The 19,264-nt window shown below is 38.0% G+C and overlaps 1 protein-coding gene and 1 non-coding gene across 16 annotated transcripts in view; one reads left to right on the top strand and one right to left on the bottom strand.

The window, feature by feature from the left end:
* Positions 1-19,264, top strand: part of Myef2 (myelin basic protein expression factor 2, repressor) — a 42,686-nt gene that overhangs the window by 14,319 nt on the left and 9,103 nt on the right. For 5 of the 15 annotated variants that reach the window (XR_001781150.1, XM_017316131.2, XM_017316134.2 and 2 more), the window contains 9 exons: positions 139-188; positions 323-386; positions 8,922-9,023; positions 10,495-10,545; positions 10,824-10,892; positions 11,267-11,365; positions 11,708-11,779; positions 13,222-13,430; positions 13,583-13,634. Coding sequence is in view for 8 of the 15 variants with exons in the window: in XM_017316131.2 (XP_017171620.1) it covers positions 139-188; positions 323-386; positions 8,922-9,023; positions 10,495-10,545; positions 10,824-10,892; positions 11,267-11,365; positions 11,708-11,779; positions 13,222-13,430; positions 13,583-13,634 (768 nt within the window). In the remaining 7 variants the exon portion in view is untranslated. Of the gene's footprint in view, positions 1-138; positions 189-322; positions 387-8,921; positions 9,024-10,494; positions 10,546-10,823; positions 10,893-11,186; positions 11,366-11,707; positions 11,780-13,221; positions 13,431-13,582; positions 13,635-19,264 lie in introns of those variants that run through there. The other 10 variants (XM_006498884.3, NM_010852.2, XM_030248228.1 and 7 more) reach the window with 8 other exon arrangements.
* Gm22352 lies at positions 4,227-4,333 on the bottom strand. Its single transcript, XR_003954256.1, has one exon. It is a non-coding gene; the product is annotated as a U6 spliceosomal RNA (small nuclear RNA).

Below are 19,264 nucleotides of genomic sequence, written 5' to 3'. Positions count from 1 at the left end.
AAACTGAGAGACTAGTTGGTATGAATAAAGTCTAATGATGTTAAGATAGTAGAAAAAGTTTCAGACTCTTTAAATATGATAATTTGCCTGTACAATTTTACAGTCATCTTAACTGGCTTTCCTTGACTGAATCAACAGCCATGTTCAATGGGCAGTTTTTATTTGATAGACCTATGCATGTGAAAATGGTGAGTTCCCACTTCTCATTTCAACCTTAGTTACTAATTGCTTCAGATCTCTTCCTAACATAATAGCTCTTGTTAGCTGTTTTTAAACTATATGTATAATAAACTTCTTTTTTTTTTTTTCTTTTTGCAATTAGGATGACAAATCTGTCCCTCATGAAGACTACCGTTCACATGATAGTAAGACATCACAGTTACCACGTAAGTAAAAACTCTTGTTAGAAAACAGCTTTCTTTTTCTTCATTATGTCTAAGAAGAAGTCTGTTTTTATGCTTACATTGAAGTTGTTCACTCTCTGAGATTAGTTTGGGGTTTTGGACAGTGTGCCACTTCTGATTATGGAAAGACTGGAAAGAAATATGGGACTTTTAAGTTAATTTATTTTTTGTCCTACTAGTTATGAGTTCAGATGTATTTGGTGAGTTCATATATAAGAAGGGAGGAGATCCCTATAATTTTACCATAGATATCCACCATTTTTAAAAACATTTTTATGTATATTCTTTCTATGTATGTGCATTTAACTAGTTTCAGACTACTATATAAATTATTTAGTGGTTGAGCTTAACATTAAATTGCGATCATCTTTCCATGTTGAAAATTCTTTCCAGATATCTCTATTAGTTTTCTATAATCGTTTTACTGTTAACATGTTTTACATGTTTTAATCTTTATTTCATGATGCAATTTCATGAAAGTATTTCTTAAATTCATAGAGATTGAACTTTTACTGTACCTCACAGCCAAGTTAATATCTCTTGAACATTTAAGACCATTTAGTCTGCTGTCCTACTATGTACTCAGCCTAAATTTAGCCTGTCTTTAAGAGAACAATATAATAACCAAGCTCTCTATGTGTTGGCTCTCTGTGCAGTCAGCCTTTACAACATAACCTACCTTTTTGTTTTGTTTTTTTAAAGATTTATTTATCTGTCTATTTATTTATTTATTTATTTTATTTATGAGTACACTGTAGCTGTCTTCAGACACTCTAGGAGAGGGCATCGGATCCCATTACAGATGGCTGTGAGCCATCATATGGTTGCTGGGAATTGAACTTAGGGCCTCTGGAAGAGCAGCCAGTGCTCTTAACCGCTGAGCCATCTCTCCAGCCTAACATAATCTACCTTTAATCTTAAGTTATCTACTACTCTTCCATGCCCGATCCAGAATAATATATGTGTGTATATTGTGGTAATTATTTGTTGAAAACAGCCAACAGGTTGAAAGGGGCCTTAAATATCCACCATAAATGTTGGAAGCAGCATAAGATATAGCTTGGTAATGTCTGTATGCAGCATTTTTTACTATTCTGGGTAAAAGTTCTGTTACAGATTTCTGAAGAACTTTTTATCCTTTCCTATGCTATGTTTCTGTGCTGTTTGATAAATACAGGACAGAGCTCTATGTTAGAGAGAGGCAGACATAGGGACAATCAGACATCTGAACAGTATTCAGGCAGTCACAGACACATACAATAGACAGACTGTAGATAGTTCAGTAACCAGAAATTACAGGCAAATGGAAGATACAAAGACAAAAGTGGAAAATTCAAATTTGGGTTCAGTCTTAGTCAAATTAATCTAAGAGGAGGGCTGTTTTTATTCTTTAATGTGAAAATGATGTATTTTGGTGCATCTGAGATTATCTTAAATTACCCAGTACAACAGAGTAAATTATACTTTTCATAGAAAAATATTTTCTTTAGATTTTCTGAGTCAAGTTTGGTGGCACAGGCCTGTGATACTTAACAGACTAAGGCAGGAAACTCTGAAGTTCAAGTCTAAGGCTTGCCTCACCTGTAGAGTGAGTTCCAAGGCAACCTGGATAACATAATGAGACCTGTCTCAAACTGAAGTATGAAGGCTGGAGATGGATTCAATGATAGGAGTTCTCACCTACGGTGGATAAGTCCCTAGGTCTAGCCTTAGCACCAAAAGCAAGCTGACGTCAGAGTAGTATTTAGTGATAGAACCCTTGATTAGCATGCATGAGATCCTGAACTCAGTCCCAGCACTGAAGACAAATCCTGGAGGAGTAGATTTATTTAGATTTACAGAATGTCAATATATGCCCACTAATTACTCTATTCCATTGCATTACAAAATCCTCCCTGTTGTTAATATAAAAAAGAAAAGGCCGGGCTGAGGCATAAAATTTATTTATGCTCTATAGTTCTGCCTGAATTTTAGGGCCTAATGAAGAAACCTGTCTCAGTGGGATTTCTTAACTTTTTTTATGGTAAATGGTATCTGGATAAGACTGTCCTTTCTGTCCTAGTAAACAACTAGCAGATTAGCCCTGAGCTGTAGGCTCTGACTTTATAATGTTAATTAGTACTGAATAGGTAACTGCCTAGTTGAATTTTAAGTAGTCTGCTACAGGGCGTTGGAACCCTGGCAAGGCTGACTATATGAATTTGAAAGGCACTTTACTATGAATAACACTGAAGGAGAGTACTTGGATATTTCTCTGCATTCTTGGTTGACAGGCGGCTCCTTAGTACAAGGCCAATTGGCTTTTTAGGGTGGGAGGCTGTGAAGGGCTTGCCCTTCTGGCGATATGGTCTCCAACCTCTCTTCCCCCCCCCCATTAAGTTTAATAAGGCCACGCTTAACTGAGGTGATCAAGTGATTTTTTTTTCATTCGTAGATAAGTGTACTTTAACCTTGGCTTGGAGGGAAACTGACCCTATTCCTCTTGTGGGTGCTGTCACGACCCACTTGTGACTCTTGGTATTTTTTGGGGAGGGGAGGCAGAGCCTTAGAAAGATATTTTTGGTTATAATTGGAACTAGATATCAACCTCCATCTAAACCGGGTGTATCTCACAGGGAATCCAGAAATGGTCAAGCTGGACCTTCCCCTGCAGTAAATTTTTGCACCCAAGCGGTACCCATACTGTATTTGTATGATCACGAATCAGTATGCACAGTTATGAGTACTGTGCAGCTCCTAAAGGAGAATTGTCAACCTCAGAATTAGCAAGGCCTCGACAAGAATTATGTCATTAGTAACACCACAATTTGTGGCTAAATTAGGAGCTGGAGGTCACCCTCTTCATCTCCGTTATTCCCACAGCCTGAGGAACTAAGGGGACCTTGCAATAACAGCAAGGGTGGAAAACCAGAGACCAGCTAAGGGACTAAGCCCGTCTATCAGAATAAAAACCAATCTCTTTTAATATTTGAAATTTTTGCCTTTTTAGCCCTCGTAGTAAACTTAAATCTCAAATCAGACCTAAAGCCACAATACGTCTTAGAATGAAAATAACAGCTGCCTCTAGTACGCTCTAGGGGGCAAGGATGCACGCCCACTGCAGTCTGGCTGAAGGTGTTGATTGACCTGCTTGAAAAAAACAGGATCTAGACAATGAGAAAATAGCAATGCAAAGCTTTTGGGGAAGACCAGGTACTTTATTCAGTTGTAAATTAGCAAGGCACAAGCTCAGTCTCTGGGCTGGTTTTAGAATAGTAAAAAGGCCAGAGACATTCTGGAAGTGGGGGATGTGCTCTGAATTAACTTTGCTAGGAAATTAAGAATATAGTTATCTACAATAGGAATCTCTAATGTTGGACTAAATATTAGACCAGTCTAAGATTGAGTTAGAATGACTGGTCACACTGGAGAAAAGAGAAAAATCATTATGACTCTATTAAATGACTAATCTTACTAAGTCAGAATATACAATCTCTGATGTACTATTGCCATAAAGTTAAAAGGCTTGAAGCTAGTCTAAACTGGAAAAATGGTAAGCAAGGATGTTTTTGAGACATTTTCCTCCCACATGATGCAGTTTTTTTTGTTTTTTTAAAAATTTTTTTTTTATTACGTATTTTCTTCAATTACATTTCCAATGCTATCCCAAAAGTCCCCCCCCCCCCTACCCACCCATTCCCATTTTTTGGCCCTGGCATTCCCCTGTACTGGAACATATAACGTTTGCCTGACCAATGGGCCTCTCTTTCCAGTGATGGCCGACTAGGTCATCTTTTGATACATATGCAGCTAGAGTCAAGAGCTCTGGGGTACTGGTTAGTTAAAAATATGGAATGCTTCACGAATTTGCGTGTCATCCTTGCGCAGGGGCCATGCTAATCTTCTCTGTATCGTTCCAATTTTAGTATATGTGCTGCTGAAGCGAGCACATGATGCAGTTTTTTAACTGCGGCCATCGCCTGATTAGTAATTTCTTTTTAATAAACCCTTTCTTTATTCACGCCTAAAAATGTAGTTTCTGGGAGCTACGGCTAACCGCCTGTTACGTTCCTAGCTCCTGACATGACTCACTGCTGAACCTAAGTGAATTAGCGCTCAGGTTAAACGCTGTTTCAGCTTAGCCCATACCGACCTTCTCCGGTATGAATTTCCTTTAATTATTTTCTTCTTCTATTGAGCTCCAAACCAGCAGTGTTTCTTCCAAATGTCCTCTGCCGTTTCTCAGCCCCACGTTGGGCGCCAGATGTTGTGTCCAGCCAGCGGCTCACATGTCTGGGTTCTAGTCTGGAAAGGCATCTTGGAAACCTGGAAGAGAAGGGGGCGGGGCTAGGCGGTGCGAGAGAAAGATGTAGCTAAGACAAAATTCTGATCAAAGCTCAATTTTACTATTACGACACTCAGTTATGAAGCAGGGGAAGGGACCCGATTCCTGCCAAATCATCTTGGAGTAAAGTTGCAGGTGGACACGTGATAGGTCTGGAACAGCTAGTTGGCAGGCAGCGGTAGTGGGAGTGGCAGGACGTTAGGGAGGCAAGCTCTGCCCCATGCTCTCTTATGCTGAAACCTTCTATGTTTACTAAGTTTGTTGTTGATTGTCTTGTATCCTTTCTCTTTATATAATTTTATCTATTTGGGTTATCAGTTACTGAAAAGTGCTTAATGGTAAATTTTTTTCAGTATATTGATAGATTTAGTCACATTTTTCTTGTTGAAAATATTTTTAAATATTTTAAGTTAGCAAGTATATCCAAGATTAGAATTGTCTTTCCTGGTGAAGCAAGTAATTTATTACAGGGTGATTTTGTAATTACCTTAAGTCCTTGTATAATGCTAAGTATAATAATTTTGTGTTGTTTCTTTATACTATTTTATATTACTGTTTTTGATCTGTGTGTAAATGTTATAGCTGCAATTACATCTTTTAAAATTGGCTTGACAATCTTTTATGTGAAGTTGAGGAATTAATTTCTTCACATTTATTGGTTCATTTGGATGTATTTTCATTTTCTTACTTTGGGTTTCATCTTTGGTACTTTGTAATACTTGTCTGTGTGTTTTTAGTGGTAACCCTGTATATTATGTATGTATAAAGCTTAAAGTTCATTTTTGTATCCTCTTCCTTGACTCTAACCCTTTTCTGGTAACTCCATGCTACTGTCACTCTCTGGGAGTTACTTGTCGGATATTATGTTTCTCTATTACCTGCTACTATTCACTTTCTTTTGCAGCTTCTATTTGTTAAGCTTTTATTTTATTTTTTCAACAAGGATTTATTGTTAGTAAATTCTTGTAATTATGGCTGCTCTGTAAATGTCTTCTAAGGTAGTTTGATTTGTTAGTTCAATTTAAGATCAAGTTACTTTATCTTAGCACTTTGAAAATAGTTTAGTCTTCTGCTTTCTGTTGTTGCTACTTCATAATTCAGATAAGGTTTTTTGTTGAATTATACCTTTTTTTGGTTGTCTCTTATTCATGGAGCTAATTTTAAAGTTTTGGTCCCTGGTTGACAGTTTTGCTGCAGTTTGAGTGGAGGTTACTACTGACTGAGCTTTTGCAGTGGAGAATTATCAGCCATGCATAGTTGAGTATTCCCTTTATAAGGCAGCTTCTTCCAGTCCCAGGTAATCTGGTTAGGCTCACCTTGTTGAAGATCCTAACTGTATTGCCTCTATTAACAATAAATTTTAGTGCTCAAGACCTGCACTGTTAAGCCAGCTGTACTCTCAGCCTGGATGAGATTGGCGAAGGATGCGTGCAGTCCCACCCTTAGTTGAGAACTAATGTTGCTGAGGAAGAGAGACTTGGTTTTCTTCAGAAAACAGGAACGCCTCTGTTCCAATTGATGTCCCTGCATCCATGCAAATGCAGTACTAAGTGCACTTAGGAGGCAAAGCAACAAAGAAGTGTGTGAAGTTGGGAGGCAGAGATGCGGGTTGGTGGAGGGCTGTGGTAGGGGTTGGGAAGGAGTGGGCAATAATTCAGTCACCATTTATTTGTATACATGTGTGACTTTCTCAAACAGGAAATTAAAAAACATGTCCTGTTAGGTGTTCTTTACATTTTTAAAAATGATTTGTATTTTCATATTTTCTTTTATCTTGATATATAATAAAGTCACAAGCTACCATAGAATCAAATTTTTTACTACTTTCATCTGATTTACTCAAATTTTACTCTAACTTGACAAGTGGGAAATTTCTCATTTTCCATGCTTCTGAGTTCTTTGAGATTATAATTACTGTGACATCAGAATTGACACAATGGTGATTGTATTTATGAGCATGGGTGATGGTCAGGTCTGGGTCACAGTTAGGCCTAGGGACACATTTACTTGATATTAATCTGTAGTTTAAAATTACCATGTCTGTACACTGTTTTAAAAACAACTTACAGAATATAATTCTTACTCAGCCCCAAGCTTTAATTGCTACATTTTCCCCGTAACTGGGCCAGTGCATTGTAACAGAAAGCTTTGGTCTCTTTTCTGCATTTTTGGGCTTGACCTCCCCTTCACTTGTTTACTTTAGTCCTGCATATGTTGTAGGGTAGGGAGGGCCTACAGGTGAGGGAGAAACACGCAGAGTCCTTTCTGAGTTGGCTCACCACATTTAATATTATACTTTCTAGCTCACCAGGTTTTTTTTTCCTCCAAATCGCACTTTCCTTTTAACATGTTTTTATTATCTCCATCTTTTGGTAGACATTTAGTTTGGTTCCTTTTTTATATTTATTTTTTTCCATGGTGTAATAAAGCAATAATGAACGTAGATATATAGATAGATGTGTAAGGATTTGAAGTTCTTTGGACATTTGTTTAGGAGAGGTTTTTAACTTAAGTTTTCTACAGTTACTTATTTACTTATTTGCTTATTTAAAGAGCATCAGAATATTAAAAAAACAGGACAAGCAGAAAACAAAATCTGAATTTAAAGATGAGATAAGCTCTAAATTTAATCACATAGGTAAATGGTGGTGTTCAGATAATGTAAGGTCTGAAATTTTTCCTCATATTTGCCTGATATGAGAACACTTATTTTGTAAATGTAATAAATAAATGTCATGATAAAGCCAAGCAATTAGATTTTTCAATGTTGTGGGTTTTAAAAAGATACTTTATGTGTATGGGTGTTTGCCTGTATCAGTTTTGTGCAGTGTCTGGGGCCAGAAGAAGGTGTTGGAGTCACATTCCTGAGTTATACACGCTTGTGATTTGCCATTTGGGTTCTGAGAACTGAACTCAGATTCTCTGCAAGAGTAACAAGTGTTCTTAATCAGTGAGCCATCTCTCCAGACCCTTATAACGAATTTTAAAAATGGTTGTTTGGTCTTGTTCTGTAGCTTTGGCTGACTCTGCACTCATAGAACTGTGTCCGCTGAATAAGCTCAGTCTTAAGTCTTCAATAATTGTTGACTGTTCAGTTTTATTTGAACTATTTTGAATGCAATACTAGTATTTTAGTTGTTCAACAAACTGAGCAAGGTACTCATTTTCAGGTATGTATGTACTGTGTCTCAGACATCAAGAGGATGTCTGAGAAATGTATCTTTAGCCAGAGAGGGTGCCCGCCAATCATTTCTTTAGGTGAAATGATTCACTCAAGTCTTATTTGGTGAATTGGTGCATTTAATTATGGTAATTTACAGGATCATGGGCAACTCACAGGTGCAATACCACCAAGAAATAGTCATATGTGTCACCCCTCCTCTCACTTCCCAAGCCAAAAGTTATTTCCTCCAGGGTATCACTGTTTGTTATCTCTTGTCAGTACACTTAGTAATCTTAGTTGGCCCAATCTTGGCAGTGTCTCCTGTGGGTGATCACAACTGCTCTAATCTCAGGTTGGCAATATCATAACCGGTCCTGGAGAAGAGAGTTCCATAACATGTGACATGTGTTTCACACTTTCTTGGATGCATTTTTTGGGTGTGTATGCATGTGTATGTGTGGGGGGTTGGAGTGGTAGGTATGGAAGTGAGGCTAGAAGAGAGCCTTGAGTGTTTTTCTTCAGGCAGTGTCTAATTTTTTTTTTTTTTTTTTTTTTTTTTAGATTGAGTTAGACTTAGTGTTTTTAGACTGAGTTTCTCATGGCCTGGAACTTGCTGAATAAGCTAGACTGGCTAGCCATTGATCCCTAGGGATCTGATACCATACCAGATCTAAGATTTCCATGCTCAACACAATTCTGGTTTAAAAAAAGTGCTTTTCAGGAAGTGAAAGCAGGGTTTCATGTTTACAGTGGAAGCCCTTTCTCTACTCATGGAGCCATTTCCTCAGACCCCCTCTTGTCAGGTTGTCTCTTAGTACCTTTAAGTGGATGAAGGCTGAACCTACTCTACAAATGGTTTGTCACTCATAAATGGTATTGTAGTCTTTATGTATGGTGCTTTCTAAATGAAAAGAAGAACCCTTGCTGTTTGCAACCTTTTAGGATACTATTGCAAGCATACAGCTAGTTTTACAGGTTAGTGTCAGGTAGTTTTATCTGAGTCTTGGTAATGCTGTTTTTTGTGATTTAGGTGGTCTTGGAGGCATTGGAATGGGACTTGGTCCAGGTGGACAGCCTATTAGTGCCAGCCAGCTGAACATAACTGGTGTAATGGGAAATTTGGGTCCAAGTGGTAAGTTTTTCTTAAAACCTGTGTAAGTGATCTATTTTGTGGTTTAATAAAGCTTATATTCATTAGTTTCAGTGCTTAGAGAACTCTGTTTTAGAGATGTTTAAGATGTCAATTCTGTCTGAAAAAGAAAAGAAACCTTGTGAGAGTCGCTGACATGAAAAGAGGGCAGATGGAGGTTGGGATGGCCTCTGGGGCCAGGCATGTGGAAGGTAGCCCTTCAGTATGTGCATACTGACGTGACTTTAGTAGATGATGTCTCCACATGGTGCCCTCTACATGGTGGAATAAATAGAGGGTCTATGGAATGGGTGGCAACATGCCATACAGAGCACGGGCAATTTAAATGTATTACATTTGATAGGTAGCTTTGAAGTAGCTATTTGCCTGCTAGTTGGACTCTTAATTATCTTCAGAAATTGGCTTTCCAACTTTTTTTTTTCCCAACTTTTTAATTTCAGCAAACTTCATTCTTTCAAGTTTGTTGAAAACCCTAACATCATTTTAATTATGTGACTGTTTCCCAGTGTCTACTGTATTATAAAAAACTTAAAATTGTAAAAATTGACTTATTCATTTAAAAGTACTGATTAACTCTGATGCCAATCTTAACTCTAAAAATTGATGTATAAAATATGAAACATGTAATTAACATAAGTATTATTTTTAAGAAAATAAAGTATTCCTAATAAGAATGAGAAGAGTGATTCTGTTTTTGGCATCTTATACTGTTTGGGTTAATGTAAATAGCTGTACTACTGTGTCTGCATTTGGGTTTGCTATGATAACAAGCATCGGGTAGTTTATGGAAAGTTCCACATTGTCATCATGAGAGCATGAGAGGAAGCAGTCATGTAATTCAGAAGTATTGAGTTATAGAAATTATTTTGACCTCTTGACCCTTCAAAGGTTACCAGATTATCCTTTGAGAATTGCATTCCAGTTTATGGGCTGATAAACGTGTCATAATCTTTTTGTTGGGATGATACAAACTTTACAGTTGATAAGGTAGTGTCGGAGATCTTTCTCATTCTCAAGCAAAACCCCTTTTCTTATTTGTTTTAGGATATAATACCCTTCCCATCTAAACACAAGCTACTTGTTATTGATTTGACCAGCCTGTAGGCTGCTGTGTTTACAGGCATCTTTGCTTTGTAGTCTTAATCTCTAAATCTTCTATGGTCACATCCTTGTATTTGAAAGAGTGTACACTGGTTCTGGTTACTTCTGACTGGATGTTGTATGTGAACAGTAAACTTTTTTTCTTGTATGATGCTCAGAGGCCTGTTTTGAAGATTGGTGACTGGTTAGCCACTATGACATAGCTCTGTAAACCATCCTTCTATATACACCCTGTACCTGCTTCTCTAGTGTTCCGTTGTGACTAAACCAATGGTATTTACTTTGCTATAATGTCATTCGTTAGTCACAAAATAAGATTTACTGAAAGTCCATACTATGTATTTTATTTGAGGTATGGGAATGGATGGTCCGGGTTTTGGAGGAGTGAATAGAATTGGAGGAGGTATGTATAAGTATTTGTTTCTGCATGTACTCACCGCCATTTTAAAGAAACTAGAAACTGTTGAGAATTGTAGAAAACAGTCATGGTTTATTGTTGGCTCATGTTCTAAAGGCTGTTGGCAAACATTGAGCCTAATACACCTTTAAAGGATGGTGCTGTGTTAACTACCTGCTCAACATGAAATGGAGGAAGCGCTTACTGGTGACTTAACATTTCCAGAATGTACCACTCATCTGCAGAGCTATAGTCAAGTCTCACAACTATTCTCTATTTCATAGGAGTTGGGTTTGGTGGTCTGGAAGCAATGAATAGCATGGCAGGCTTTGGTGGAGTTGGCCGAATGGGAGGTAGGTGAATGTACTCAGGGGTATATTATCTTTGCTTTCCTTAGTATTGAGATACTTCACACACATACACACACACACACACACACACACACACACACACACACACACACACACACACAGCGGTATAGATACTATAGAAGTCTTCAGAAGGCACATGGGCACTAGAGAACACTTGTAAACATGCCAGGAAGGGGGAAGAGGGATGGGTAGTGGGTTGTGTAGTGAGTGTATGAAATAAGTTGGTATGCCACACACTATTTTGAATTGGTAACTTCTGATTTTTTTTCTCCTCAGTGTAGCTTAGACATATTCCTCAATGGTTTCCATGCATTGATGTACTTGAAGAAAGGTTAATTTGCTGTACATCTTTTCAGAGCTATACCGTGGTGCAATGACTAGTAGCATGGAGCGAGATTTCGGACGTGGTGATATTGGATTAAGTCGAGGCTTTGGCGATTCCTTTGGTAGACTTGGTAGGGTTGGCTGTATACTTTTTTCCTTTTGCAGGTCATAGTCTTAACTGTTCTTTTTGGTGTAAAAAAATTGTTTTAAAAGTTATAATTTACATAGTTCTTTACTAGAAGAAAACATTTTAGGGATTTTAATTTCATGGTTCTCTTATAATTTACATAGTTCTTTACTAGAAGAAAACATTTTAGGGATTTTAATTTCATGGTTCTCTTTTACGGTATTGTGAATATTTTAAGTATTTCCAGAAAATTTTATGTTTAGTTATTTGTGAGTATAGTACCTTGGACATTTTGAAGTGTCATTATGTAAATTAATTAGTATATTATCTTTTCATCCTTGTTTAGGCAGTGCAATGATTGGAGGGTTTGCAGGAAGAATAGGAGCTTCTAACATGGGTCCAGTAGGAACTGGAATAAGTAGGTTTAAATTTTAATAGAATTTACTGAGTAGTATTTGAGTGCTTGCAAGGAGTTTGTAAGAGTAGTTATTGTAGTACAGTAATAGTTTGCTTTTATTTGTTAATGTGTCTTACCATATTTTGAGAAACTACTGAGTCATAGCTTGATTGGTGTTTGAAAAATCAACTCCTTATTTGTTTGTTTGTTTGTTTGTTTTGATATTTCTCAACTAACACCAGAATGCGTATTCAGTAGCCAGTCCATGAACTGTCTTTCCACACCCATGTCATAAGTTGTTATTTCTTGAACACCCTCTCAATTCTGCTTTATTTTGCCCAGTATCTCCTAGTTTGTTTCATCTGTGCACCTTATGCCTCTGGCAGATGGAGATAAAACACCAAACTTTTAAGGACTTCCTGAAGTTGAGGAATAAGAATGAAGAGATGGTTGCTTTCCTCTCTTCCTAGATCTTTCAAAACATGAGTGTATTGCAGCTCTAGAGAATGCCCACTACCCCCATTAGCTCCCACTTCCACAGAAAGCCTGCACACATGCTAGATTGCATTTGTGACGGGCATTTTGGTGACTTGGTTGTCCCTGTTAAATCTCCACACCTTACTGGCTTTCTTTGGGTGATGAAATTTTAGGAAAAAGAAAGTCAAGTTACTTAGTGTGCATTCTGAAATCCTGTCCACTGGATACATTTGCTTTCCATGTGCTTCTCTTTTGATTTCCTGCTCTGCCCGACATCCTGCAGCCTTCATTTCCCTCGGGACTATCCTCACCTTCCCTTTTATCTCAGTGGTTATGGCTCTGTCTCCCCAGTTACTCTGAGTAACAGAGCCAGCTGGCAAGTCTTAGTACTTTTTAATGCTCATGTAGGAATATTAGGGATGAGAATGAGACTAGGCTAATTAGTTGTATGTGGTTACTGAAAGTTGAATTCGATATAAAAATTGAGGTTGTGGGAAACAGAGCTCCACATACTGAGGTAAAAGGTGAGGAAGGAAAGGATGACGTGTAGGGAGTGTGGTGAGAGACCTGTGTGCTGGAGTGTGACAGTGTTTGTATCTCTGTGCTTTGGTTTTCAACAGTTACTATATTTGCTATTGTAAAATATAAGAATTAAAAGCTATTATAATATGAAAGTGGAATGTTTTATAATATGATTGGAAGGCTTAAATATGTGATGTTTTCTTATTAGAATATTAGTTTATAGAGGCACATGTAATTATGTAGTGACTAAATTAAGTTTTCTTAAGTAACCAACTGTATACCAAAATATATTACTTGTTTTATTTTCTGTATGAAAATAAGTTTGTTATAGAAGTGAATATTCTTCTCCATTTTCAGAACTGATTTTTCTTTACTCCATCCTTTCTCGTCTTTTCTTTTGCTTTTTTTGTTTTGTTTTTAAAACCTGAAACTCGCGACTCCTCCTGCCCTTGTTGGCATTGCAGGCGGCAGCATGAGCGGCATGAGCACTGTGACTGGAGGCATGGGCATGGGACTGGACCGCATGAGCTCCAGCTTCGACAGGATGGGGCCAGGCATTGGAGCCATACTGGAAAGGAGCATCGATGTAGACCGAGGGTTTTTATCAGGTCCCATGGGAAGCGGAATGAGAGACAGATTAGGCTCCAAAGGCAACCAGATATTTGTTAGAAATGTAAGCACATAAATGTATTGCAAAATTAAAATTCTGTGTATATCTTTGTCTGTCTCTTTGTAAAATATTAATTTATCATTATTTAATTACTTTCATGTATATGAAAATATAAATATTATGTATAACATGTGTTACTAATTTTTTCATTTTAGCTTCCTTTTGACTTGACTTGGCAGAAATTAAAAGAGAAATTCAGCCAATGTGGTAAGTATACCAGTAGCTGCAGATTACGCTGATATTTCTTGTGGGGAAATTTTGAGTTTTAAACTTTGAGATACCATGTTTAGATCTTGGCTTATCCTAGTTATGGTCTTGTCTGATTCAACCTCAGATGAGTAATAGTTTTGCTATTTGGTAGATTAGAACAAACAACAGGGCTTACTTAGTACAAACTCACTCAATGGGGAAGGCTATCATCATTTGTTATAAAACAATCTTTTTTATTACTAGATTTTAAAGAAGTTGATGGTTTTGCATTGAAAGTTTTTTTTTCCACGAGAAACAAAAGTAAATAAATGGCATATTTACTGCCTTGCTGATGCAGAGTTGATGGAAGATCCATTCTGTATACTTATTGTTTGCACATCGTAGAAACCTTAAGCCTGTAGCATAGGACTCTGTGAGACACAGGTACATTTTGGTGGCTCTAATAGTCCTTTGGGAACTCTTCTTCACTATCATGAGACTAGCTACAGACCTTTATGTTAACTTAGGTTTGTATATTGACTGGTTTATTAATTTGAAATAAAGCCTTTTCTGTACTATACACACCTTTTAAGTAAAGCTCCCCCCCCCCCCAATGTGTGTTTGAAAGGGGGGTGGGGAGAATTAAAATAGGGGAATTGTGTGGTCAGCACTGAGCAACAGTTTTCCTTCCGTTACATAGAATCCAGACTCACAGCAGGAAGATGCACAGACAGCACGTTATGCTGAGAGTAGTGCACTTGCCTCTTAGAGTTCACAGAGTGGAGAACTGCCTGCCTCCCTTCATAGTGCTGAGATTAAAGTTGTGCACCACCATCCCTCACATCTTGAATATTTTTAAAGGCATAAAATAACAGATAACTTGAGTGTTCTTCTACAATAATAATAACTTTCCTAGCTGAGGCTGGTCGTCCAGCCTGTAATTCTAACTACTTGAGAGACTGAGGCAGGATACCCCAAGTTCAGGGCCTGCCTGGACCACAGAGTCAATTCACAGCCAGCTTGGACAATTTAGTGAGACTGTCTCAACATAAAAATAAGTCAAGAGAGGATGGAGGACACTGGGAAAACATGGCCCACTGAGTCCACTAGCAAGGCTCACATGGACTACAGAAGTGAACAGCAGTCCTGGGGTCTCTATGTTCTGCACCAGGCTATGGCTATTAGTTTGGTGTTTTGTGGGACTCCTAACAGTGGGAACATTTGTGTCCCTGGCTCTTTCACCTGCTTTTGGGAATCTTCCTCCTTTTGAGTTGCCTAGCCTTACTTACTGTATCTTGTTTTGTCCCTTTTGGCTCCCAGAGATGTCTGGGAGGACTACTCTTTCTGACGAGGAAATGGAGGGGGAGTAGATCTGCAGGAGCAGGGAACTGGGGCATGCAGGGAGGATTGGAGGGGGGCGGGGGGACACTGTAGTTAGGATGGATTGTATGTATGGATTGTATGTAATGTATGTAGTTAGGATGGATTGTATTAGAGAAGAATCTATTTTCAATAAAAATAAAAGATCAAACCAAAAAAAGTTATGCAGAATAATTAAAAAACACAAATAGCAAAACCGCAGAGATGGTGTTGCTCAGTGGTAGGGTGCTTGCCTATCATTCATGAGTCTCTAGGTTCAGTTCCAAGTACTTAAAGGAAAAAGGAAGGAAATAAAAACCTTCGTGGATTGCTCTCAGGAATAATATTATCTACAGGGTTAGGTTTCTTATACCTGCATTTATTTTAGCGTTTATTATAATAATTTACTAATTTTCTTTCACCCCAGATTGAGGTTTTTTAGGGTAATTCTTACCTTTTAAAGCTAGTATCTTTTATTGTCTGTATATATAAAAGAGTTAAAATATGTGCACAAATACTTTGATTAAATCTTCATCCAGTTATTATTTTCTCTAAGTCTATGATCACTGCATTTTTAGCAGTCTGCCCAACCTTTGGGGGTGAACAAAATCAAATCCTGAAGTTTTCAAAGAAGCTACACCATGAGTCTGTCTTGGTGTTCTGTTGATGGCACTTCTATTTCACATTAATTTAACATTTTAGGAAGAGGCAGTTCTGATAAAGACCTTGTCAAAAGCAAGTGAATTGACAGGTGTTTGGAAAGGTGTTGGGAGCCTGTGGCGTGTAAGTGCATGCATCCTTTGAACAACACTCTTTTGAGGTCAGTAGGAGTGACACATGATAGCCAAAGCGAGGGCTGGGGTAGCATTGACAGATGGTCTGAATGGGAAGGCATTGTGTGAGGAGAGAAGGTATCCAACTATGCAAAGACATCCAAGTCTGTATTTAAAAGTAGTGGCTAAATGATAATGGACTCATTTTTTTTCTTCTATTCTTCCCCCTTCGAATTAGCTGTCTTAGTTACGGTTTCTATTGCTGTAATGAGATGACCAAAATGCAAGTAGGAGAGAAAAGGGTTTATTGGCTTACACTTCCATATTGCTGTTTATTATTGGAGGAAGTCAGGAAAGGAACTTAAATGGGAGTAGGATTCTGGAGACAGGAACTGATGCAAAAGTCATGGAGGGGTACTGTTTACTGGTTGCATTGCTCGACCTGCATTTATTTTTTTTTTTTTTTTTTGGTTTTTGGTTTTTGAGACAGGGTTTCTCTGTATAGCCCTGGCTGTCCTGGAAATAACTATGTAGACCAGGCTGGCCTCGAACTCAGAAATCCGCCTGCCTCTGCTTCCCAAATGCCAGGATTAAAGGCGTGCGCCACTACTGCCCGGCTCAGCCTGCATTCTTATAGAACTCAGGACCACCTACCATAGGCTGGGCCTTCCTCCATTGATCGCTAATTGAGAAAACATCTTACAGCTGCATTTCATGGAGGCATTTCCTCAACTGAGGCTCCTTTCTCTCTGAGGACTCTTGGGTCAAGTTGACATACAAAACCAGCCAATACACTGATAGTTAAAAGGTCAAATTAATTTTTTCTTTTTACTTTCAAATCTGTTATAAAGCTGCTATTCAATTTTATATTTAGTACTGTATTTCTATAACTCCATATCATCCCATTTTTTAAGCTATAAATTAACAGTGATGGCAAAGAATGTAAATTATAGTAATGCAGAGTTAAATCTTTATTATTGCCATAGCATTTATCTGACATGTTTGAAATGAACCAACTGTTTCTTGCCATATCACATTATGTATGAATCCTAGAGTTTTTCTGTTTTAGTACAGTATTGTTTTAACCTGACACAAGCAAATAATGACCTCTGTAGTCATAGAGGCAGGTGTTTTTGTTTGATTTATTTGCTGTTTTGTTTTCCCGAGTCCAAGCTAGCTAAGTAAATATTCTTGCTGAGGCAGAATCTAGTGGTACTTTAGACACAGTATCTAACTTCCTGGCAGATGCCTTGCTGATAGAATGCATGTAGTGAACTGTCCTCGGGAGAGCAGTCACAATCTTACCAAGCCTTATAGTTCAGAAAAGATGCTTTCAAATCTCCTTTTTTTTTTTTTTTTTTTTTTTAAAGATTTATTTATTTATTATATGTAAGTACACTGTAGCTGTCTTCAGACACTCCAGAAGAGGGCGCCAGATCTTGTTATGGATGGTTGTGAGCCACCATGTGGTTGCTGGGATTTGAACTCCAGACCTTCGGAAGAGCAGTCGGGTGCTCTTACCCACTGAGCCATCTCACCAGCCCGCTTTCAAATCTCCTTAAAGATGAAGAGTAATTGAGAAAATTTCTGTTTCCAAGTTCTAGATTATCATAAGCCCCCAGAAGGCAACATTGAACTCTGGGTAGTAATTTCATAACTTTATTCAGTCAGGAAATTTATTATTTATTTATAAATGTATTAGTTTAACTTATTTTTAGTTGTGGTGAGTATACCCTCAAATATATACCATTTCAGAAAGTAATAACCTGGACTTAATAAATTAGAAAGTGTTCTTTTTTCGTGTGTTGAGTAGTCACACTTGCTCTGTGTGACAGCAGTGTGTCTAATTTGTGGTTCTCCTTTTACAGCAGAGCTTAGTCCTATACAGTTGCTAGAATGTCAGTCTTGTTTTCATTTCTTTGTAATCCTGCAAGATAGTAGGCCATTTAAAGTCACCCTCAGCGTGTAAAAAGTTAGGTAGATTGATTTTAATTATTTGAAAATTCCCCTCATAAATTCTTTATTTTAGAAAGAAAATACGTTTATTTCTGTTTTCATATGGTTGGGAAATGTGGAGTTTACCTTAGTGTAGTGAGTGCCTGTAGTCTTGAGCCAGAATGCCTGAGGCGGGAGGACTCTTTGGATTACACAGTAAATTACAGGCCATCCTGGGAAAATTGGTGACATTCTACCTTAAAAAAGATTTAAAAAAAATTTAAACAAACCAAAAGTTGAGGATGTGATGTGGCTCAGCATTAACAGCCTTGCCTGGTATGTGAAGGCCTGGGCTCTGCCCCTAAGTGTGAGAAAGGACCAAGCCAGCCATTGACTTAGGCTTCTTTGTGTATCTGGTTTACTCGGATATCTTGGGGTCTGTAGGCTGATCTCTATCATGTAAGTATCCAATGTGAGAAGTCTCTTGAGTCTTAACCAAGAGATCATTGTGAGCTTAGGAGTCTTTATACCTAAGTGATCATTCCCTTAACCAAAAGGGACAATTTAGCTGGAAGATGGAAAGAGAATCCTGTCTGAAAGATTAAAAGATAGTTTACTTAAGAGAAGGTAATGCGTTTTCAGGTTACTTACTCACGTAAACCCAGTTGTTGCTTATAACCCTATGCTGTGAAACTTAGAAAAAACTACATTTTTAGGTAAAGAATAACAGAAGAAACTCCAGCTTCAAAGCTTGTACAATTCACAGTCCTTGGATATCTCTGTAAGTCCACCTTAATGGAGATGTTCCTTTCTGAGTACCGGTTCCTTACATGCTGGACGATTTTGGATATTGCATTGTCTGCCACTCTGCTGGTTCATTTTTAGTCAGCTTGACAAGCTAGAGTCACCTTGAGAAGGGGGAGCCTCAGTTGAAAAATTCCTCCATAAGATCCAGCACTAGGCAACCCTGTTGGGCATCTTTTTAACTAGTGATTGATGTGTCCACTGTGGGTGGTGTCATTCCTGAGCTGGTGGTTCTGGTTCCATGAGAAAGCAGGTTGAGCAAACCATGAGGAGTAGTAAGCCAGCGCTCCTCACGGCCTCTGCATCAGCTCCTGCCTCCAGGGCCCTGCTCTGCTTGAGTCCCTGTCCTGACTTTCTTTGATGAACTGTGATTGGAAGAGTAAACTGAAACCCTTTTTCTTTCCAACTTGCTTTTGGTCGTATGTTTTATCATAGCAGTAGTAACCCTGACCGAGACAAGTATTAATGTCTCTTCTAGCATATATGTTTCAATATCATTCTGTGACTCCCCCCACCCCACAACACCAACTCGAAAATAGATTTTCTTTTTATGTATTTTCTTTTCTATGTTACTAGTTGTGGAGTAAATATTATTTCAATCTACTTTAATCATTCTTTATTTTTTCTGGGATTAGTCTGTTTTAAAACTCTTAGGGACATACTTAACAAGTTTCTATTTTGCTTTACAAGTTGTGGTTTTGAATCAGTGTGACATTGTCTTTGCGCATTAATGTGTTCAGAAGGTGAAGGATTGATTATCAGTTGGCTTTGAGAAGT

Source organism: Mus musculus, chromosome 2, assembly GCF_000001635.26.
Source record: "Mus musculus strain C57BL/6J chromosome 2, GRCm38.p6 C57BL/6J".
Taxonomy (NCBI): Eukaryota; Metazoa; Chordata; class Mammalia; order Rodentia; family Muridae; genus Mus; species Mus musculus.
Note: the sequence above shows the minus strand (reverse complement) of the source record. Positions and strands in the feature narration are given on the sequence as shown.